We start from the raw sequence: 18573 nt of genomic DNA on the forward strand, positions 1-18573 counted from the left end.
CATGGCCCGAGCGCCCGCCCTGACCCTGCTCCTGCTGGGGCAGCTCCTGGCGGCCGCCGCGGCGCAGGTGAGCGGCCCGCGGCCGCCCCGGCTCGACCCGCTCAAGGGCCGTCGAGGGTTTGGGACTAAGGCTGGAGGTCCAGGCGCGCGACCCGGGACGACCCCGCCGCGCCACCCCGGACCGGCCACCTCTCCGCGGCCGCGCGGAGTCCCGCTGAGCCCCACCGACGCCGAGACGCGTCGGGGATGAGCCCTGGCGGATGAGCCCTCGCGGGCCTGGCCCGGCTGCTGCCAGCACTGCCACGGGGCTGGAAGCACAATGTCGCCTTTGTTCCTGACCACTCCCAGCCAGAGAGATGCAGTGGTTAAACTGCCCGCTGGCGCCAGGCTCCGCAGGGTGGTGGGCTCTAGTTCAGACCCCAGAGCTGCTTGGAGGGGAAGAAGGGACCCTGTACCCTGAGCAGACTGGAGGGCTGACTTGTGGGACTGCGGTGGGGTAGGGATACCTCCCTAATGACTTTTCTACATTTCAGAAAGCAGGACCTCGAGGCCCTCCTGGCCCCCAAGGGCCACCTGGAAAGCCGGGCAAGGATGGCATCGATGTGAGTTGGGGGGTGGGCTGGGCTGGGGGTTCCCTGCATTCTAGCTCTGGTCCTAGCCTTCCTGATGGAGGTAAAACAAGTCCCACCTTCAGAGCTGGGGTCATACAGGGTGATGAGCCAGTGCCCGTGTTGGACTGAAGGGACAAAGACACTCCTTGTTCCTGCTCCGGGCAGAACCTGAGGTGGGGTAGCATGGTGGTCCTGGGGCCAGAAATGTGGACACTGAGGTGTGTTTCTGGGTCTCCTGAGGGGCTGTGCTTCTGTGGGATATGGGCCCTGGGGCTCTGTGCTGGTGTGGGGCTTGTCCTTCTGGGTGGATGGGGGTTGTGGGTCTTGTTGGGGGATGCTGGGGGCTGGAGCCAGTCTTGGAGGGGCTCGGGGACACATTTAGCCCCAGAGATGGCATCCTCTATGGTATCCTGGGCTTGTGTGAGCCCAGTGATTTGGGGAGGCACAGCTCCTACTGGGGCAGCTCCTGGCGGCTGGGATGGTCCGGGATAAAGACCTCCCCTGTCCAGCCAGCCACCTCCAGGAAGGGCAGGGATCCCTATAGGGCCTGTCCTCACCTGTTGTTCCCTGTCAGGGTTTTGGGAGGGCCATGGAGAGCCACATGGACAGTCCCCCACAACCCCTCCTCAGCCTCCCTGCAAGTCTCCAGCAAGCTTTGCCTTGATGGCCATAAGCCTCCCTGCCCCCACCACAGGGCAGCTGTTCTGGGGCCATGTTGGACTACATCCTAGGTGGCCCAGGGCCTTGGCCTCCCAATACCCCTCTTACTGGGGTTGGGCACCTGGGTCCTGGGCTCACACTTAAACCCTGGCCTCTCTCCCTCTGCAGGGAGAAGCTGGTCCTCCAGGTCTGCCTGGGCCCCCGGTGAGTGTCCTTAGCTGGAGAGAGGGGCAGCCTCTTTCCATCTGGCGAGGAGGGATAGACACAGAGAACAGAAGGTCATTGACGCCATGTCCCACCATGCTGGGCCTAGCAGAGGCCTCAGAGGGCTGGAGTGGGGGTTGGAGCCAGGAAGAGGGTGGGGGGAGAATGTGTGGGATCCGATGTCTCTGGAGGCAGGGTCTGGCTGGAAGCTTTCTTTGGGCCAGTGCCCAGGCAGGCCAGGCAAGGGGGACAAATACAGCTCTGATGGTCTCCCCAGCCTGGAGCTACCCCAGGCCCCTCAACTCGTCCAGCTGTAAGGACTGAGGGCACTGGAAACACTGGCAATCCCACACGGGCTGCTGGCCTGGGGTGGGGAACCTGAATCTACCAGGTAAATGACTACTGATGGGACTGAAAGATGGGGAGGGTAGTCTTCCTGGGGCCAGCGTTCTTGGATGCCTAGGTGGTACCCGGCATTTCTTCCTTGTTGAAGACCAGCGTTTGAGGCTGGACCCTCCCTCACAAGTCTGCCCTTTCCTCTTGCTCAGGGACCAAAAGGGACCCCAGGGAAGCCAGGGAAGCCAGGAGAGGCAGGTCTGCCGGGACTGCCTGGTGTGGACGTGAGTGTACAGCCCCGGCTCCTCACAGACTAAGGGTCACCTTCTAATTGGTGTTCTCCCGCTGGGCCTGCTCAGGCTGGAAACCCAGTCCTGACAGAAGTCTCCAGAAGTCCCCACAGGGGTCCCTGGCCCCGGCCCAGACCCTGCCAGGCCTGGTGGGGGACAGAGCCAGCCCACAGCAGAGCTGGAGGCCCTGCCAGCTCTGGCTGATGCAGGAACAAGTGCCCATTGTCAAGCTCCTCTGCCCGTGCTGGCCGGGGGCCCTCCTAGCCCAGCCCGGCCCTGGGGGTTGAGGTGGACTGGAGGCTGGGCTCCAGGTTCAGCAGGCCAGAGTCTGGCAAGTGAACTGCTGTCTGAGCAGCTGGTCCCCACTTACTCCCCCACCTCCCAGCTCTGGGGGAGCTAGGTCCACAGACGGCAGAGCCAGACCGAGGGTTGTCACCTCTGGGCTCGTTTCAGTGAAGAAAAGATCTGTGTCCATTTTTGTTTTGGGGGTGGGGGACAAGTGCTTCCCATATGGTCTCTTGATCCCCTATTCTGATTCCCTCCCAAGGGTCTGACTGGGCGGGATGGACCCCCTGGACCCAAAGGTGCCCCTGGAGAACGGGTAAGTTCCTGCCCCACGTCCAGTGGCTATGTCCCTTGGCCAGGTGGTTGCCAGGTGGAGTTTCCTATGCCCACAAGGCCATGGGGCTGGAAGTTCTAAGAGTGGTGACCATGACTGTATTGGCTGGGCCCCTGTCCCCATAGAGGAGCAGGCAGGCAGAGGGTGCCGGGTGGCCAGCCACTGTGGCTGCCTCCCTGTCCCACACCCACGTCTGGTCAGAGTTGTCCTGGGGTTCAGACTGTGGAGAGCTGGTGTGGTTGGGGGGTGGCGACCAGCACCAGGTACCCCATCCTCAGAGTCCTGGCTGCACTGGCACGGTGGCCAGCCTTCTGTGTCCCACATCGGACTGTCATGACCATCATTTGAAGTCACCTGGTACTTTCTTTAGCTGATTTCCCCTCCTGTGGCTTCTGAGAGTAAAACAGTCCTACCAGCTCTCTCCTCCCTCATGAGAGGTGACTGGCGGCCAGCAGGCGCTCCTGGCCCTAGGCACAGAGCATAGCCAAGAAGAGGAAAGCTGGATAGGGACACGCCTGTCCTGACAGCCTGCCCTCAGGAACTCTGTGTGCAGCATCTGAGCTAAAGGCTTCAGAGAGGAAGCAGCTGATGGCCAGGGAGGCCACTGATGCCCACCTGGGACGGGCTGGTCCCAGGCTCTCAGGGAAGCTCTGGCTCCCATTCAGGCGTGGGCTTGTGCCTTCCCGGGGCCTGCAGACCTGTCATTGCAAAGGCAGGGCATGCGGCAGCAGGAGGCCGCAGGCTGACCAGCTGCAGCACTTATGGCCTCTTGGGGCTGGTGTTGGGGGTGCCTCCTGGAGGGAGGGGCTCGTGGCGCCTCCGCCTGGCTGGTGCCAGCCCTGGCCTTGCACTGCCGTGGTGGCTGAGCCCCCAGCAGCCTTTGCAGGAAGAGTGCTGTCCTGGCCACCAGGACAGCAAGCAGAGGATCCCACCCAGGCTGCTGGGGCAGCTGAGCCCCTTTTCCTTTTTGGTCTTCCGTGAAAGGGACTTCTGTCCCTGTTCCTCCTCCTTGGAGGAGTTGGATCAGACTTTGGGGCGGCAGGGGGACAGGCCCACCGATACCCATTTTCCTCCTCAGGGAAGTCTAGGACCTCCGGGGCCACCCGGGCTGGGGGTGAGTACTGTCCTCTCCGTGGGGGTTTGAGCCAGAGTGTCCAGACCTATCAAGCTGCCCCTTGTGGTCTCCCCTAGAGGCTGGGCCCTGGAGTGGGGTCCTGGGGTCCTACCTAGGCTGTGCCCTTTGTGGGGGTCTCCTGGGCCAGCCACCAATGCCCTGAGGTGCCTTCTGTTGCCTTGGGGTGGCAGGGCGAGCCCACCCTGTGCTCTGACCCTGTGCTTGGCTTTGCAGGGCAAAGGCCTCCCTGGACCCCCCGTGAGTACTGCACACCCTCATGGCCTTCGCCCAGGCCGCTGAGCTCCCAGGGCTGTCCCCATACCCAGAGCCCACTTGGGCTGGGGTGTCCCAAACCGCTGCAGGGGTGGAACTTCTCAGGATATGACCCATACCCAGAGCCCTTGTCCCTTCAGAAAGAGCACACTGGCCTGGGGGGTCCCTCCCCAGGACCCGTGTGGCTCCTTGGGTGCAGGCTCCCTCCCTCTCACTTCTTTACTCCCCAGGGAGAGGCGGGAGTGAGCGGCCTCCCAGGTGGCATCGGCCTCCGTGGTCCCCCGGTGAGTGGCTCCCCCTGCCCATAAGTCCAAACTCAACTGCAGGGCTCCCTGTCCCTCTTCCCCATTCCTTGTGGTCATTGACAGAGCCCAGGCAAGGGGACATCCCAGATATCAGGACACCACACAGGCTGAGCCAGCGCAGGTGTTGTCCAGGGAGAGGAGGGAGCTGGGAGTGTCCTTGTCCTTGGGCAAAGCTGGTCCCCTCACTCAGGTGGGGCTGGCCCTGTTTGAGTCATGATCACTCCCCAGGGACCCTCTGGACTTCCAGGCCTGCCTGGCCCCCCAGGACCTCCTGGACCTCCCGTAAGTACTGGGTAGGGGCCCTGAAGTCCCAGGCATGGACTTCCCTAGAAGCATACAAGTGCTGGATTGGACCCTCACCCAGACCACATGACACTGGAGATGCTGGCCACTCCCCAGAAACAAGCTGGGGCAAGGTCCAGGCCAGAATCTGAGGCCTCCCTGCCCCAGGACAGGTGGTTTCTATCATTGTCACATGCACTGAGGATGGTCCAGATAGCACTGTCACTTGGGAGATGGGATGAGGGGTCCCCAGCCTCATGGGTGGGGGAAGTCATGGTGAAAGTGGGTGGGAGGGCAGGTGGACTCAGCTGCCCCCTTCTGTGTTTCAGGGACACCCTGGGGTCCTCCCCGAAGGTGCTACAGATCTGCAGGTGGGCACTTGTGGCCATTTGTGAAGGGGGCAGGGGGTGCTTGCTTTAGCGGGAAGCATCTGGCCCCGATCGCCATCTTGGGGACCCCCAACACAACACTGCCTCTGGGAAAGGCCCCGCTCTGCATGGCAGGACGGCAGGGCCCGAGGGAGCTCCTGCTGACGGGTGCTCAGTGCGGGCAGGTCAGGAGTAACCTGGGGCCCACCCTTACCCTCCCCACCCTGCCCTGCCACCATCTGGACCTACTTTGTTCCTCACAAAGCCACTAGCCTTGTGGGGTGATGCAGAGCTCAAATCACTACAGTCACGTCAGATGAGAACTCAGTCCTGCACCAGCCGCTCTGCCCTGGGCACGGCAGGCAGTGTGTCCCTCGTCACGGACTTTTACCTTGGTCTTTGAGCCCTGTCCTGAGCCTGGGGCACAGGGTCTGCTTCTCTGTCTGTGAGCTGTACGCAGTACAAGCACCCGTTTCCATGGAGAGAAAGTGATAATGCCTTTGGCTAACGCTGAGGGCTGTTTGCAGCTGTCCCTCTGCCTGTGGGCGGAGTGCTTGACCAGGTCATGTCCTGGAAGGGAGGGCTTAGGGTTCTTCCCCACAAGAATGCTGGACGCAAGGACGGGCCACAGTGGGCAGTTGACAGGACTAGCTCTGCCTCTCTGCCCAGCCTGCCCAGTGCAGTGTGGAATGATCTAGAAATCTACATATCCTCCCAGGGTCCCCTGCCTCCGGCTCAGGGTGCCTTCAAGCCAGAGCGTCATACCTGTTGCTTGGGCTCACGGTAGCATCTTTCCTAAAAGCCACCAAGCGCCTGGTCAGAGGATGAGGTCTCTGGTGGAGCCAGCAGTCCCCCTGTGATTGGCTGCTTGGAAACCCAGCACCTGCTCAGAAGGTGGACGTCTGGGAGGGAAGCCCCCAGCCCCGGCTGGCCTCGCCGCAGCCCCTCGCCACAGCCCCAGGCCGGCCCTGAGTGGCGCCTCGTCTGGGCTCATCCGTGGTCCCCCCATGGCGTGGCCTTCCACGTGGCCTTCCACGTGGCCCCTCAGGATGCTGACTTCTCTTGGGGACCCTGCCCTGTTGGACTGGGGTCTGACTCTTCTGTCTTCCAACAGTGCCCGGCCATCTGCCCACCGGGTCCCCCAGGTCCCCCAGGAATGCCAGGGTTCAAGGTGAGTGGTGGCTGCAGGGGGACTTGGGCTGAGCTCACCTCCCCACTGTCAAGAGGCATCTCCTCGTGGCGGGGGGATCTCAGGGATATGGGGGTCCGGGGCATCACTGGGAGAAAGTGGTGTTGGAACCCCTATCCCACCCTCTGCACCCCAGTAACATGCTGAAACCTGGTGTGGCTGGGCTGGGCCTGGACTGTGGCGATCAGAGGAAGCCCAGAGAGGGCAACAGGGCTGGCCCAGGGTCCCCTGGTAGGTCACAGTGCCTCTCAGGCCTGTTTCCCCTACCTGGGCCTGGGTCTTTGGTCCTGAATGCTGTGGTGTTACTGTGGCTAGATCCTGGGCTGACTGGCTGTATAGGCCTCAGTTCAGTGCTGCTTGAGGAGGGTGCCCAAGGGTCTGGGGACTATGATTTCTATGTTTGCTTTCAGGGGCCCACGGGCTACAAAGGGGATCAGGGAGAAGTCGGCAAGGATGGTGAGAAGGTACCATGCTGACTGTGCCCGGGCACTGACCCTGGAGGGCCTGGCCTGGGCTGGGGGTGGGCCTGGACTCACCAGGGGAGGGTGGCACAGCCTCACGGGCTCCCCCCGAGTTGACACCTGCTGTGTCTGTCCCCTAGACAGGTCTAGCTGGTCAGAACTGGTGATTGGAGCAGGGTCCCTGGACAGACCCCCACCAGCCTGACTTCATGTGAAAGCTCCCCTGGGGTTGGGAGGGTACCCGAGTGCCTTGGCCCCACATGGCCTGAAGAGGCCTCAGCAGTTCTTGCCCCTGCTGACAGAGGGCATTCGCCCCTCCTCACCTCCGGCTGGGAACGAGGTCGAGGACACCCTTTAGTGTGGCAGGAATGACCAGATGAGGACGGTGCCTGACGGTAGGGGCCAGGAGGGGTTGTCTGGAAGGGCCAGGGGACTGTGCCACAAGAGACCCCAGCCCCAGCCCGGGGAGGGGCAAAGCCCAGGTGACACATGACCTCTCTGGAGCCATGGGTGGGTAAGTGACCCTCACTCAGCCTCTCTGGCTCAGATGTGAAGTGGGAGCAGTGACCCTTACTGCCTGGCTCTGGTGGGCCCTGGAGGGCAGCGGAAGGTGCTAGAAGAGCCAGGATGAACCCCTGACCACCACTTTCTCCATTGCAGGGTGACCCTGGCCCCCCTGGTCCTGCTGGCATCCCAGGCACCGTGGGGCTGCAGGTGAGACCAATAGAACGGGAGCCCCACAGACAGCCGCCCTCAGACTTGGGGACAGTCAGCGCAGGACAGGGGCTGGTTCCACTGTGCGCACCGAGCTCCCCCAGAGCCAGGCCCGCGGTGGCCCGGTGAGGTGCATTCCAGCTGTGCAGCTCCAGCTCTCTCCCAACAGGGTCCCCGAGGATTGCCAGGACTTCCAGGGCCACTTGGGCCCCCTGGGGACCGGGTAAGTTCTGCTGGGCTTGTGAGGTGCCATGGCCAGCCAAGGCTGGCCCAGGTGGCTGTGGGGCCTGGGCTTGTCCTGCCCCCACCTTCATGTGGCTCAGGGTTGGAGGTGCTCAGCAGCTGGCACGGGGCTCTTCCCATGTGCCTAACTGGCTGGCTGTGGCCTCCCTCTGAGTCCCTATTCCTACAAAAGAATCCCAATGCCCGCTCTCCTTTGCAGGGTCCCATTGGGTTCCGAGGCCCCCCTGGGGTTCCAGGAGCACCTGGGAAAGTGGTACGTGTGCGTCTGGAGTGGAGGGCCCCATGTAGGCCCAGGCCCTCTGGCCTCTCCTTCTGCTGTTGCCCCCTCGGAGACCTCCCCTGCTGCGGCTGGCTGAGCCCCAGGCTTGCTGTCCCAGGGGCACGTCTTGGTGGGCTTGTAGCACACCTGGGGGGTGGCCACAGTACTGGGGGGATGGTGCAGGGTTCCTGTGGCCTACCTGGGAGCCCTACTGCAGCTGGGGACACCTGAGGAACTTGTTAAGGGAGGGTCCACCCTCTGTAGGAGATCTGCCCCCTCAGTCTTCCTGGAGGTGAAGTGGGTCCTCCCTCTGGCCCCCCATGACCCTCAGTAGCATCTGTCTGGCCATCTCTGGCCACACCTGGAGGGCTCCCATCAGGTCACATGTCAGTCTGGCTCTCCTGCCTTCTCTATGACATTTGTCATTTTCAGGGTGACAGAGGCGAGAGGGGCCCAGAAGGTTTCCGTGGCCCCAAAGGTGACCTTGTAAGTACAGACTTTGATTCTCTAGTCTTTTGTGGACGAATCTTATCTAGTCTTAGCTGGTGTCAGGGGTGGGGGTACATGTGGAGGGACCTGAATGGGGTCTCGGGGACCTCCCCATTCCAGGCGGTCACCTGGGAATGGGTGGGGACAAGCTGCTGGACACATTGCGGCTTGGCCCTGGAAGGACCGCAGCCCTCCCCTGCCCCTTAGCCCCTCCCAAGCCTGCACTGAAGCCCTTGGCCCACCCCAGGAGGCAGCTGCTGCTGCAGGGAGGGGCACGCAAGGGGGACATGGTGCAGGGCCCTGGACAGAGCACAGTCCCCAGTGCCCAGGTTCTCAGCCGAATAGTGGGAACAAGGGAGAAAGCCGCTCTCGGTCTAGGTGTGCGAGTCCTGAGCCAGGCGGGCATCTCCTGAAGTGAGCCAAAGGGACGGCCGTGCCCAACGTGCCTGCCTGCGGTGACTTCCACACGTGCCTGCGAAGCCGAGGGGCTGGGAGTCCTGGGGTGCTGCAGCGTCCATGGCACCACCCAGAGTCTTCTCCACACTCCGGTCCTTGGGTGGCTGCCCCCACCCAGAGCATGTGCCTCGTGCCTGGAGGGCCATGGCTGGAGACTCCCCAGGTGCCAACTGCTGCTCTTCCATCCCTCTGTGTCCTTCAGGGCAGACCCGGTCCCAGAGGGATCCCTGGAATGGCGGGGCCAGCTGGCGAGCCGGTGAGTCCCCGTGGCTGCCGCAGCGTGCTCAGGCAGGAGGCCCTGGAGCCGGCAGGAGGCGCGCGGCTGTGCTCCCAGCTGGGCTCTCCTCGCCTTTGGATTCTTTCATGACGCTGGCCGTGCACACCCAGCAGGCCTCTGACCACGGTCAGACAGGGGTCCCTCCCAGAAGGGCCCATGCGTGGTCTAACCCTTGGCTGTTACCTTCTCGACAAAGTAAAGCTGGACGGCCAGCGGCCCTGCGTTTCCCTCCTGCCCCCGCCTGAGATCCTCTGCCACCGCAGCCCTGCAGAGCCCAGGGACCAGGCAGGCCTCGTCTGCTTGCAGAGCTCATGAGCAGGAAGGGTGCCGGTGGGACTGGGGTGCCCGAGCGTCCTGGGCACGCTGCCTGGCCAGTGACGCCAGCCTGCATTTCTCCCTGGGCTGGTCTGTGAGGGTGAAACAGGTTGTCACGTGCCCTTCCCGGTCCTTAGAGCACAGCACCTCCCAGGTGCTCCAGGGACAGACCCCACTGCAGGGGGTAGAAGAGGCTGCCCTGAGGGGAACAGGGCTGTGGAGGAAGGGGAGGCCTGACGCTGTCCCTTGTCCCCAGGGCATGCCAGGCAAGGATGGCCGGGACGGGGTGCCAGGACTCGACGGCGAGAAGGTGGGTGCTTGGCAGGCTGGGAGAGGGTGACTGGGGAGAGCCGGCCTCCTGAGGCCTCAGCGTCTGTCTCCCTCCCATCCCAACTGCTGTCCTGGCAGGGGGAGGCTGGTCGCAGCGGAGCCCCAGGAGAGAAGGGTCCCAACGGGCTGCCGGTGAGTGCCTGTGTGGGGGGCGGGGTCTGCAGGGCTGGCTCCTGTGGGTATCCCTGGGAACTGTACCCTCTGGGGTCTGGCTTAGCCCTGGTGCCCAGTGGGACCTGTGGACAGGGGCCTGTGGTGTCCAGGCCTGTGTCCTCATGTGCATGGGGACATGCAGTGTACCTCTGCCCATCCCTGAGTACTGCAGGGCGTCTGTGGGCCTTGCCTGGGCTCTTGCAGGGACACTACACCAGAGGCAAGGGAAGCTCAGGGCCCACCCTTGGGTCCGCAGGGCCAGAGGTGGCCTGGCCCCTGCCTGAGTGCGGGAGGACTCGGCAGCCTTAACTGGGAGCTCTCTCCTGCAGGGCCTCCCTGGACGAGCAGGCGCCAAGGGCGAGAAGGGAGAACCGGTATGTGCAGCTTCCTTCTGGTGAGGGGCAGGCAGGGTCCTGTCCTGGGAGGCTGAGGCCTTAGGCTCCCCTCCATTCTCCAGGGTAGAGCTGGGGAACTGGGTGAGGCTGGCCCCTCCGGAGAGCCAGGAGTCCCTGTGAGTACCCAGGTCCTCCCCACTCGTGGGCACGGAACCCTGGCCCTCCCTGACGTGTGTTTGGGACCCGCCCTTATACCCTTTTCTCTCTGGTCAGGGAGATGTTGGCGTGCCTGGGGAGCGTGGTGAGGCTGGTCACAGGGGCTCAGCGGTGAGTGGGCACAGCCCGGAGGAGTGGGCGCTGGCTTCTGAGCAGGACAGGGTGGCACTATGGGGGTACTGATGGGCCAGCCTCACAAAAGCTGGAGATGTTAGAGATAGAGACCCTAACTCCTGGTCCCTCACCCACGGGGGCGGGGGTGCTTGCCTGGGCTGCCCTGTCCTCGGGTCTCTGTGCCAGTGCACAACTTAGAACCCAGCAAGTACAATGGAGGTGCCTAAGCCTCCAGCCTCCACAGGGATTGCCAGCCAGCAGTGGCCTTTTGTGACTGACAAGCGTCTGCCTTGACAAATAGGGCCTAAGAGTGTACCTGAGCTCCGAGACCCCTCACTTGTCCCCCGCCAGGAGGTGCCCTGCTTTTGTCCCCAGCAGCGTGGCCTCAGATGACTTGGGACTAGCCCCATGATGACCTAGCTGCATGGGGAGGCAGAACTGGGCTCCCCAGGCCGCAGAGGCTCCGGGGTCCCCTCCAGGACTTCTGGGCCTCGAGGCATCCGCTCACACTCTGTCTTTCAGGGGGCTCTTGGCCCACAAGGCCCTCCGGGAGCCCCTGGTGTACGAGGCTTCCAGGTGGGTAGTGTTGGAGTGGGAGTTTGGCCTGGTGCAGTGGCCAACACACCCAGGCCAGGGCAGTGCCCTCTGGTGGGCTGGGCAGGAGAGGGATCCTGGCCAAGTTCTCATGGGCACCCACGGGCTGGAACTTTGTCCACAGGGCCGGAAGGGCAGCATGGGAGACCCCGGCCTTCCAGGTCCCCAGGGTCTCCGAGGCGATGTGGGTGACCGGGTAAGTGGCTATCCTGGCAGGTGAGCCCTGCTCTTGTACCCCAGTGGCCATTACCACTGCCCGTTGGATCTAGGCAGCAAGAAGAGTGCCCCCAGCTGCCAGTGGGCTAGCCCACTCTGCTCGCCTGGGTGGTGACATTCTTTGTGGGTGAGAGGGAGCCTCCAGCCCCAGGGGGAGGTGTGGCGGGGGAACAACCCAGTAACTGGGGCAAGGTGTGAGGTGGAGGCCCAGAACCCATGCCCTGCACCACCTGAGGGTGCCAGCTGAGGCTGGATTTGGCCAAGAGTCACACTGCTGTAAAGTAAGTCTGAACACCAGTGTTCCAACAACTGGAAATTTCCAAGACCTTTGCCTGCCAGTCTTGAAATCGATGACAATATAAGCTTGTGGAGGACCATGGCTCAGGGTGCAAGGCATGCCCCCCGTTGGTGGGCAAGGCCTCAGTTCCCAAGGCCAAGGGAAGAGGCTTGGGTTGGTCTGGCTGTGCCACCAGGTCCCTGGGGTCCAGCGGATCTGCCTTAGGCTGTCCCAGTGGGCAGAGACGGAGCCCTTTCTAGAGTATGCACACGGCCCTGGTTTCAGAGGCAGGGAGCTGTTTCCCCCACACAGTAGGACAGGGGCCCCTTATTAGCCTCTGGACAGGACATTGCAGAGGTCAGGGGACCTGCCGACAACACTGGGGCCTTGGAGAGGTTTGCAGGGCCGGGCTGTCCCAGGGGGTGAGGCGGGTCCTGGCTCCCCTGCCCCCACTCTCACACCTCCATAGGTTCCCACACTTTGCAAATGGATTTTTTTTAAGAGGAGATCCTAGCAATTCCCAGACATGTCCCTAATTTTCCAACCTGATGGGAAGACAATTAGGATCTTTGCCTCAGCAAACACACCAGGATGACACTGTCCTGGGCTGCATGTGCAATGACAGCTTCCCAATCCACGGTCACCACCAGCACCAACTTAAAGGACCCGCTCTTCACCAGGACCAAAGGACAAGGGGCTCTGGGGAAGCTGGCACTCAAGGGACCGAGGCCAGAGCAGAGCTGAGTGCACAGGGGCAGCTGGCCTGGGAACAGGCCTTCAGGCCCTGTGGGGGGAGGGGGCGGTGTTGCTGCCTCCCCACGAGGAGCCCTGTGTGAATTCCTGGGACCCCCTAACACACGCCTTCTCTCTCCAGGGCCCAGGAGGTACCACAGGCCCTAAGGGAGACCAGGTGAGCCAGCGCCGGGGTCAGGTCAGGTCTGAGTCCTGCCAAAGTGCAATCCCAAAGTCCTCCGGCTTCAGTGGCTCCGTGCTGTTTGGCTCTGGGTCTGCTTTTAGGGTTCTGGACGGCTCCCTTGGGTCTCATTTCCCCTCCTCATCTTCTTCACTCCTGCTTAGCAAGTGACCACAGCTCTGCGTACCAGCCTCAGGTGGAGCAGGCCGCCTTCCTGGTACAGACCCCTGGCCGGACAGATGCCGTGGAGCCCTGGGTGCAGTGGCAGAAGCCTCCGGTGCAGAGCACTAGTGTTGCAAAAGCGTCTCTGGGCTCTTGCCCCGCGGCCAGCAGCACGTTAAAGGCGCCTGCTTCTCCTGGAGAAGCTCAGGGTGGGGGGGCTGTGGCTACTGCTGCAGACCCTGCTTCCTCCTACGCCAGACGCTGCCGGGGCCTTTCCATCTAAAACCACACACAGCTCTGCCCGGCACAGAAAGCCTCGTTAGGCAAACATGTGCCTTCAGTTTCCATCCTTGGCTAGGTCGTGGGTCTCAGAGGCCGTGGAACCAGTTCACAGACAGGTGCCTCATCTCAGGGATGATGTTAGACACCTGATGTCTGAGAGCTGGCAGTGCAAGGCGAGGAGAGCTGCTGCTAAGGCTGGAACTCATTGCAGGGCATGGCGGGTTCCGATGGCCTTCCTGGGGACAAAGGCGAGCTGGTAAGTGAACCAACTAGTCCGTTTGGGTGGGGTGCTCTCCCATGGACAAAGTCAGTATCTGCAGATCCTAGCAAAAGAACCAGCAGCGTCTTGGGCAGCATGGGGAGAAGTGCAGTGTCCCCTGGGCACCAAGGCCTGGGCACTGGCCATCCTTGGAGTGAGGGGCGGGGCCTGGCTGGTGTGGGTGCTCGCGTACTGAGATGGGTCTCACCCGTGACCTGCTCTGTGCAAGTCACTCCTCCGTGCCTCTCGGGGGAACCGACCACAGCTGGGGCCTAACCAGTACAGACTGCACTTCCCAGAGAGGACTCAGGCCGAGCCCAAGGTGAGCTCCTTCACCTGGCAGCTCAGGCTCCTGCGTCTCCTTCCTGTACCCGAGACGAATGACTGTGATGTCCTTGCTGGCTTTCCAGTGGCCAGGCTCAAGCTATAGCTGAGTTTTCTTGCCCTGATGTCTGGGGGCAGAAACCGCCTGCTCCCGGGTAACACCGCCAGCCCAGCATGACCTCTCACTCCTCTAGCCAAGACGATCTCGTTAGAGGTGCTTTATTTATTTTGGCAAATTCTTAAATAGTATTGATAAGCAGGAGCCCAGAAATCGCCCCACCCAGCCACCCTGAAACTGACGGGATGGTGGGTCATGACCGAGAGGGACAGAGCTGCCCCTGGAAAGCCCACAGGGGTCTCTGCCCCTCTATCAGCAAGCGCAGAGGGCCCTCTCCCTCAGTCCTTTTGGCCTTGGCTATGGGCAGTCAGCTCTGGGTGTGGACAGAGGGGTGGCCAGGCCCCAGTCCACCTGCTGTCTGGTTAGGACCTGGGGCCATCGTTGTAGGTCCCGGCTGGAGAAGGACCCGGAGTTTTAGGACAGAGATGTTCAGCTCAGTGTCAGTTGGGATACTGTAGTAAAAATAATGAAAACACAGCAAATGGGTATCAGAGTGTTTCAGTCAGCTTTTCACTCCTGTGACTGACAGATCTGAACCAGAACAATTTAGGGAAGAAGAGTTTACTTGAGGCCTCACGGTTTCCAAGGTCTCAGTCCATGATGCCGGCTCCGTTCCTCGGGGCTGGAGGTGAGGTGGAACATCAAGTGGAAGAGTGGCAGAGGGAGCAGCTCACATGGTGACCAGGAAGAGAGAGAGGCTCCACTCCCAGACAGGAAGCCGTGCCGCCATGCCCCCTCCTCCAGCCGCACCCTCCCTCGCCTCCAGCCACCACGCATTGATCCCATCATTTGATTAATTCCCTGATTGGGTTAAGGCTGTCCCAACCCACGGAGGAGTGCCTCTGCTAAACCTTCTTCCATTGACTCTCACGTGAGCTTCTGGGGGTCCCTCACATGCCAACCACAACGAAAGAATATGATGCAGCTACTAAAAAACATCAAGACTGAGCGACCTCTCAGCCATAGCAAAAGCACACGCAGAAAAACAAAGGGGGCTGGCCCAGTGACCACCCCACGATCCCCGCAGGTCTGAGGCTGAGGAAGGACAGCCACAAGCTCCAGGCCAGCCTCAGCTACTTAGTGAGGCCCTGTCTCAAAATGAAAAATAGAAAGGTCCAGGGATGTACCTCAATGGCAGAGCTCCCCTGGGTTCTATCCCCAGCCAAAAAAAGTTAAGTTAGAAGGGAAGAAACCTGTCAGTAATATTTTGATGGGTCGTAGATGATTTTTAATTTTTTCCTCGACTCTTAAATGTCCAGGGGCTGGGGCTGGGGCTCAGAGGTAGAGCGCTTGCCTGGCACATGTGAGGCCCTGGGTTCCATCCTCAGCACCACATAAAAACGAAATAAAAAGGTATTGTGTCCACTTATAGCTAAAAAATAAATATTTAAAAAATGATAATAAGGTGCCAGACGGGTTCCTCGGCAGTCACTTCCCACTCACTGACCATGGTCTCTCTGCAGGGTCCCAGCGGCCCCCTTGGACCTAAAGGAGAGGTGAGTGCCCGCAGGCATTCCCACGGCAGGTCCCGGGAGCCCGCAAGCCCACCCGCCTCGGCACTGCTGGCCCCGCAGGGTGCTGCCCAGATGTGAGATGGGAAAATGCTCCCTGCTCCGAGCCGCTGGGGTGGCAGCTCCTGGCCGTGGGCCAGGTGTGGTCCAGCCCTCTTTGTCCTGCTTCTCTACAGGCTGGAGATCGAGGGGAGCTGGGCCCCAAAGGCATCCAAGGACCCAATGGCACGAGCGGAGTCCAGGGCGTGCCTGGGCCCCCAGGTCCTCTAGGCTTCCAGGGCGTGCAGGGTGTCCCCGGCATCACCGGGAAGCCTGGAGTTCCGGTGCGTGGCTCTTTCTTCTCCGTTGGTGCTGCGGGCAGTGGGCAGTGGGTTTAGATGGTGTGTTTGCTAAACGTCAGGTGGGGTCCTGGGCCTGCCAGCATGCTGCCCCTGGCTGATGACCTGGGGGGTGACTTTCAGGGGAAAGAAGCCAGTGAGCAACGCATCAGAGAGCTGTGTGGGGGAATGATAAGCGGTATGTCCCCTGCTGTCCCCTTCCCTGCCCCTGGGTCCCAGAGCCTGGGTCCATGCAGCCTGCTGCTCCTCAGTCACCCCCTGCCACCCCACCTCTGGATCCTTGGTGTCCACACCTGAGCTCCTGCCTCTATACTAGGGGAGGCTCGGCCTGGTGGCACACAGAGATGCCCTAGGTGTCTGCTGAGTGCTGCGTGCTGTGGACAAACCTCTGTGCCCTGGAGGGACACTTCCCTAGGTGCTCCCCAGTGGCCGTTCTTTGCTTCTCTGATTCTTAGAATTGAAGGCACTCCAAGGAAGGGGGGTTCTCCCATGTAGCCCTCAAGGTCCCCCAAAACAGTTAAAACCACTTTTAGTCAATATGCAAAAACTTCCTCATGCTGTCCGTGAGCGTGTCTGATCCTTCTGAAGTTGATGCTTGTCCCTGTCTTCCAAAAGAGCAAATCGCACAGTTAGCAGCGCACCTGAGGAAGCCTTTAGCACCAGGCTCCATCGGGCGACCTGGTCCAGCCGGCCCCCCAGGGCCCCCAGGTCCTCCCGGCTCCATCGGCCACCCTGGTGCTCGAGGACCCCCTGGATATCGTGGTCCCACTGGGGAGCTGGGAGACCCTGGACCCAGAGGTGAGTAGTGGACTCTCTGTCCCAGCTGCATAAGGAAACCCAGACAGTATGAAAGCTGCCCCTCCACACTGAGGCGTCCCCTCTGGAGGCACAGGAGGACCTAAGGGCAGCCCAGGCCAGGCCCGCCTGGGCTGAGCTCCCCTCACCCAGCCCAGAGCCTGGCGGGCACGTCCAGGCCCCCAGCAGCAGGGCTTATCTAGGAGTGCTGTGAGAACACAGAAGGTCCAGCCGTTGGCCAGCAGGTGTGGGTCCTCCAGGGTGGCTCCTGGAGGCTGGACCGTCACCCCTTCAGGGCCCAGCACAGTTAATTCCTCACCAATCCTGCAGGAACTAGGACATTTTCTTATTGTGATATTTTTCTCAAATACCATCTGAACAACATTTGGTGGGGAGGGGTGGACCGCAGTTTGGGGAGCGGATGCACAGCAGCCCCCCTATACCTGGAGGCACACAACTTAAGGTAGGCTGCCAACAGGAAGGTGTCTTGTAGCAAAAGGAGAGAATAAAAATTCAGGACTCTTCCACTTCAGGAATCATGAGAGTCAAAGTCCTAACTTGGGCAGGAGGCACAGGTCCTATGTGGGCAGTGGAGGCCTGGCCCAGTAGGGGCCGGGTGCCCTGAGGTGAAGTGGGCACCAAGAGCACAGCCCTTTCCGTTTTAGAATGCTCATGGGAAGCATCTAGCCTGTGGCCAGCCAGGGTCTGAAGCTCAGATTCCAGCAGCGGACCAGCCGCCTCTGCTTCTCAGAAACAGCTCAGGACGTTCCAAAGGGAGATGTTTTTTGAGGTCCTTGCACACGTCCGAGATGCATCGTAAATGCTTTAGCAAGTGGAAGATCCTCCAGTCAGCAGTGACATTTCACTTGTTAGGATCCCTAGAGACTGAGGAAGCTCAACACAGAGGGCAAACACGTCAGTTCACCTGTCCACATGCTGCTGCTGGCCCAGACCACTGTCCTTGGTCACCTTAGATCATGACTTTCTCATGCTTTCTGTGCTGTCTAGTGCCACACAAGAAACTGCACGCTTTAAAAACAGACCAGATAAGATTTTCTCCAAGCAGAGACCTAAATTTCTTCTAGAGTTTTGGGAAAAGAAAATCCAAACACCACATAATCACCTTTACAGAGTCTGAGAAAAGCAGTTTGCAGTGTTGTTAAAGTAAAGGCCACGGCAGAGACGCAGGCATCACAGGACGTCCCTGGGACCGGGTCAGCCCTGTTTCTGTCTGAAGGAGGGCAAACCCTGCAGTGTGCGCTTCTGCACCTTGCGCTGGGGGCCTCTGTCTCCATCGGCAGAGCAGACCTGGGGATGTCCGGAGGTCACTGTGCAGTTCACAACATGCACTCAGGACTGGGCCTTGGCTGTGCCTCCATCTGCCCTCCCAGCAATCAGGGTGCGGGGTGGGAGCACCCCACCAGGACACAGCAGGCAGACAGCTTCCTGGAGCATCCAGGCCACTGGAGCCACTGCCTGCCAGGGAGGCCAGTCTGCACCTCTAGGGCCACGGAGCCGTCCCCCACCGGATGGCAGTGATGGCTCGGGATCGACTGCCAGTCCTGCCTGTGCTTCTCTTTTTTGGGGGAGGTGGGTACCAGGGATTGAACTCAGGGGCACATGACCACTGAGCCACATCCCAGCCCTATTTTATATTTTATTTAGAGACAGGGTCTCCCTGAGTTGCTTAGCGCCTCGATTTTGCTGAGGCTGGCTTTGAACTCGAGACTCCTGCCTCAGCCTCCCGAGCCGCTGGGATGACAGGCTGCGCCATGGCACCCGGCCTGCCTGGGCTTCTCATCCACTTCAGCAGCTACAGCACTGAGATGCATCCACAGATCACAGCTGAACAGAGGCCGTGTTGACACCGTGGGCACAGGGACACACCCGCACAGGAAAGCCTCTGCCTCACGGCGCAGCAGCACTGACCGAGGTTCAGTCTGCAGGGCAGACTCCCGGGGTCACTGTGCCCTCAACATCCCGGCTCCAGATCCCCCAAGACCAGTGTTGACACACCTCTGTCACGACAGGTTTTAACACATCCCTCTGTCTCCGTGGCTCACACAGACCCAACACAGACACCTAAGACTTGAGTACGGCAACTAAGGACATTTTAGATCACTCTCAGGTCACTTATGGTTCAAAGGTCATACAGAAGCCACGATTGCCAA

General features: G+C 61.1%; 1 protein-coding gene across 1 annotated transcript in view; it reads left to right on the top strand.

Annotated features, from left to right (window-relative positions):
- The window catches only part of Col9a3 (collagen type IX alpha 3 chain), a 20992-nt gene continuing 2419 nt past the window's right edge, over positions 1 to 18573 (top strand). The window contains exons 1-30 of the mRNA XM_071609070.1: positions 1 to 67; positions 534 to 602; positions 1440 to 1475; positions 2024 to 2095; positions 2649 to 2702; positions 3799 to 3834; positions 4069 to 4092; positions 4338 to 4391; positions 4641 to 4694; positions 5024 to 5065; positions 6177 to 6233; positions 6662 to 6715; positions 7373 to 7426; positions 7596 to 7649; positions 7869 to 7922; positions 8361 to 8414; positions 9076 to 9129; positions 9722 to 9775; positions 9874 to 9927; positions 10278 to 10322; positions 10406 to 10459; positions 10557 to 10610; positions 11136 to 11189; positions 11332 to 11403; positions 12575 to 12610; positions 13269 to 13313; positions 15222 to 15254; positions 15446 to 15592; positions 15731 to 15785; positions 16223 to 16405. Coding sequence (XP_071465171.1) covers positions 2 to 67; positions 534 to 602; positions 1440 to 1475; positions 2024 to 2095; positions 2649 to 2702; positions 3799 to 3834; positions 4069 to 4092; positions 4338 to 4391; positions 4641 to 4694; positions 5024 to 5065; positions 6177 to 6233; positions 6662 to 6715; positions 7373 to 7426; positions 7596 to 7649; positions 7869 to 7922; positions 8361 to 8414; positions 9076 to 9129; positions 9722 to 9775; positions 9874 to 9927; positions 10278 to 10322; positions 10406 to 10459; positions 10557 to 10610; positions 11136 to 11189; positions 11332 to 11403; positions 12575 to 12610; positions 13269 to 13313; positions 15222 to 15254; positions 15446 to 15592; positions 15731 to 15785; positions 16223 to 16405 — 1774 coding nt within the window. The 5' untranslated portion in view covers position 1. The remainder of the gene's footprint in view (positions 68 to 533; positions 603 to 1439; positions 1476 to 2023; positions 2096 to 2648; positions 2703 to 3798; positions 3835 to 4068; positions 4093 to 4337; positions 4392 to 4640; positions 4695 to 5023; positions 5066 to 6176; positions 6234 to 6661; positions 6716 to 7372; positions 7427 to 7595; positions 7650 to 7868; positions 7923 to 8360; positions 8415 to 9075; positions 9130 to 9721; positions 9776 to 9873; positions 9928 to 10277; positions 10323 to 10405; positions 10460 to 10556; positions 10611 to 11135; positions 11190 to 11331; positions 11404 to 12574; positions 12611 to 13268; positions 13314 to 15221; positions 15255 to 15445; positions 15593 to 15730; positions 15786 to 16222; positions 16406 to 18573) is intronic.

The sequence above is a fragment of the Marmota flaviventris genome, chromosome 2 (genome assembly GCF_047511675.1).
Source record: "Marmota flaviventris isolate mMarFla1 chromosome 2, mMarFla1.hap1, whole genome shotgun sequence".
NCBI classification, from domain to species: Eukaryota; Metazoa; Chordata; class Mammalia; order Rodentia; family Sciuridae; genus Marmota; species Marmota flaviventris.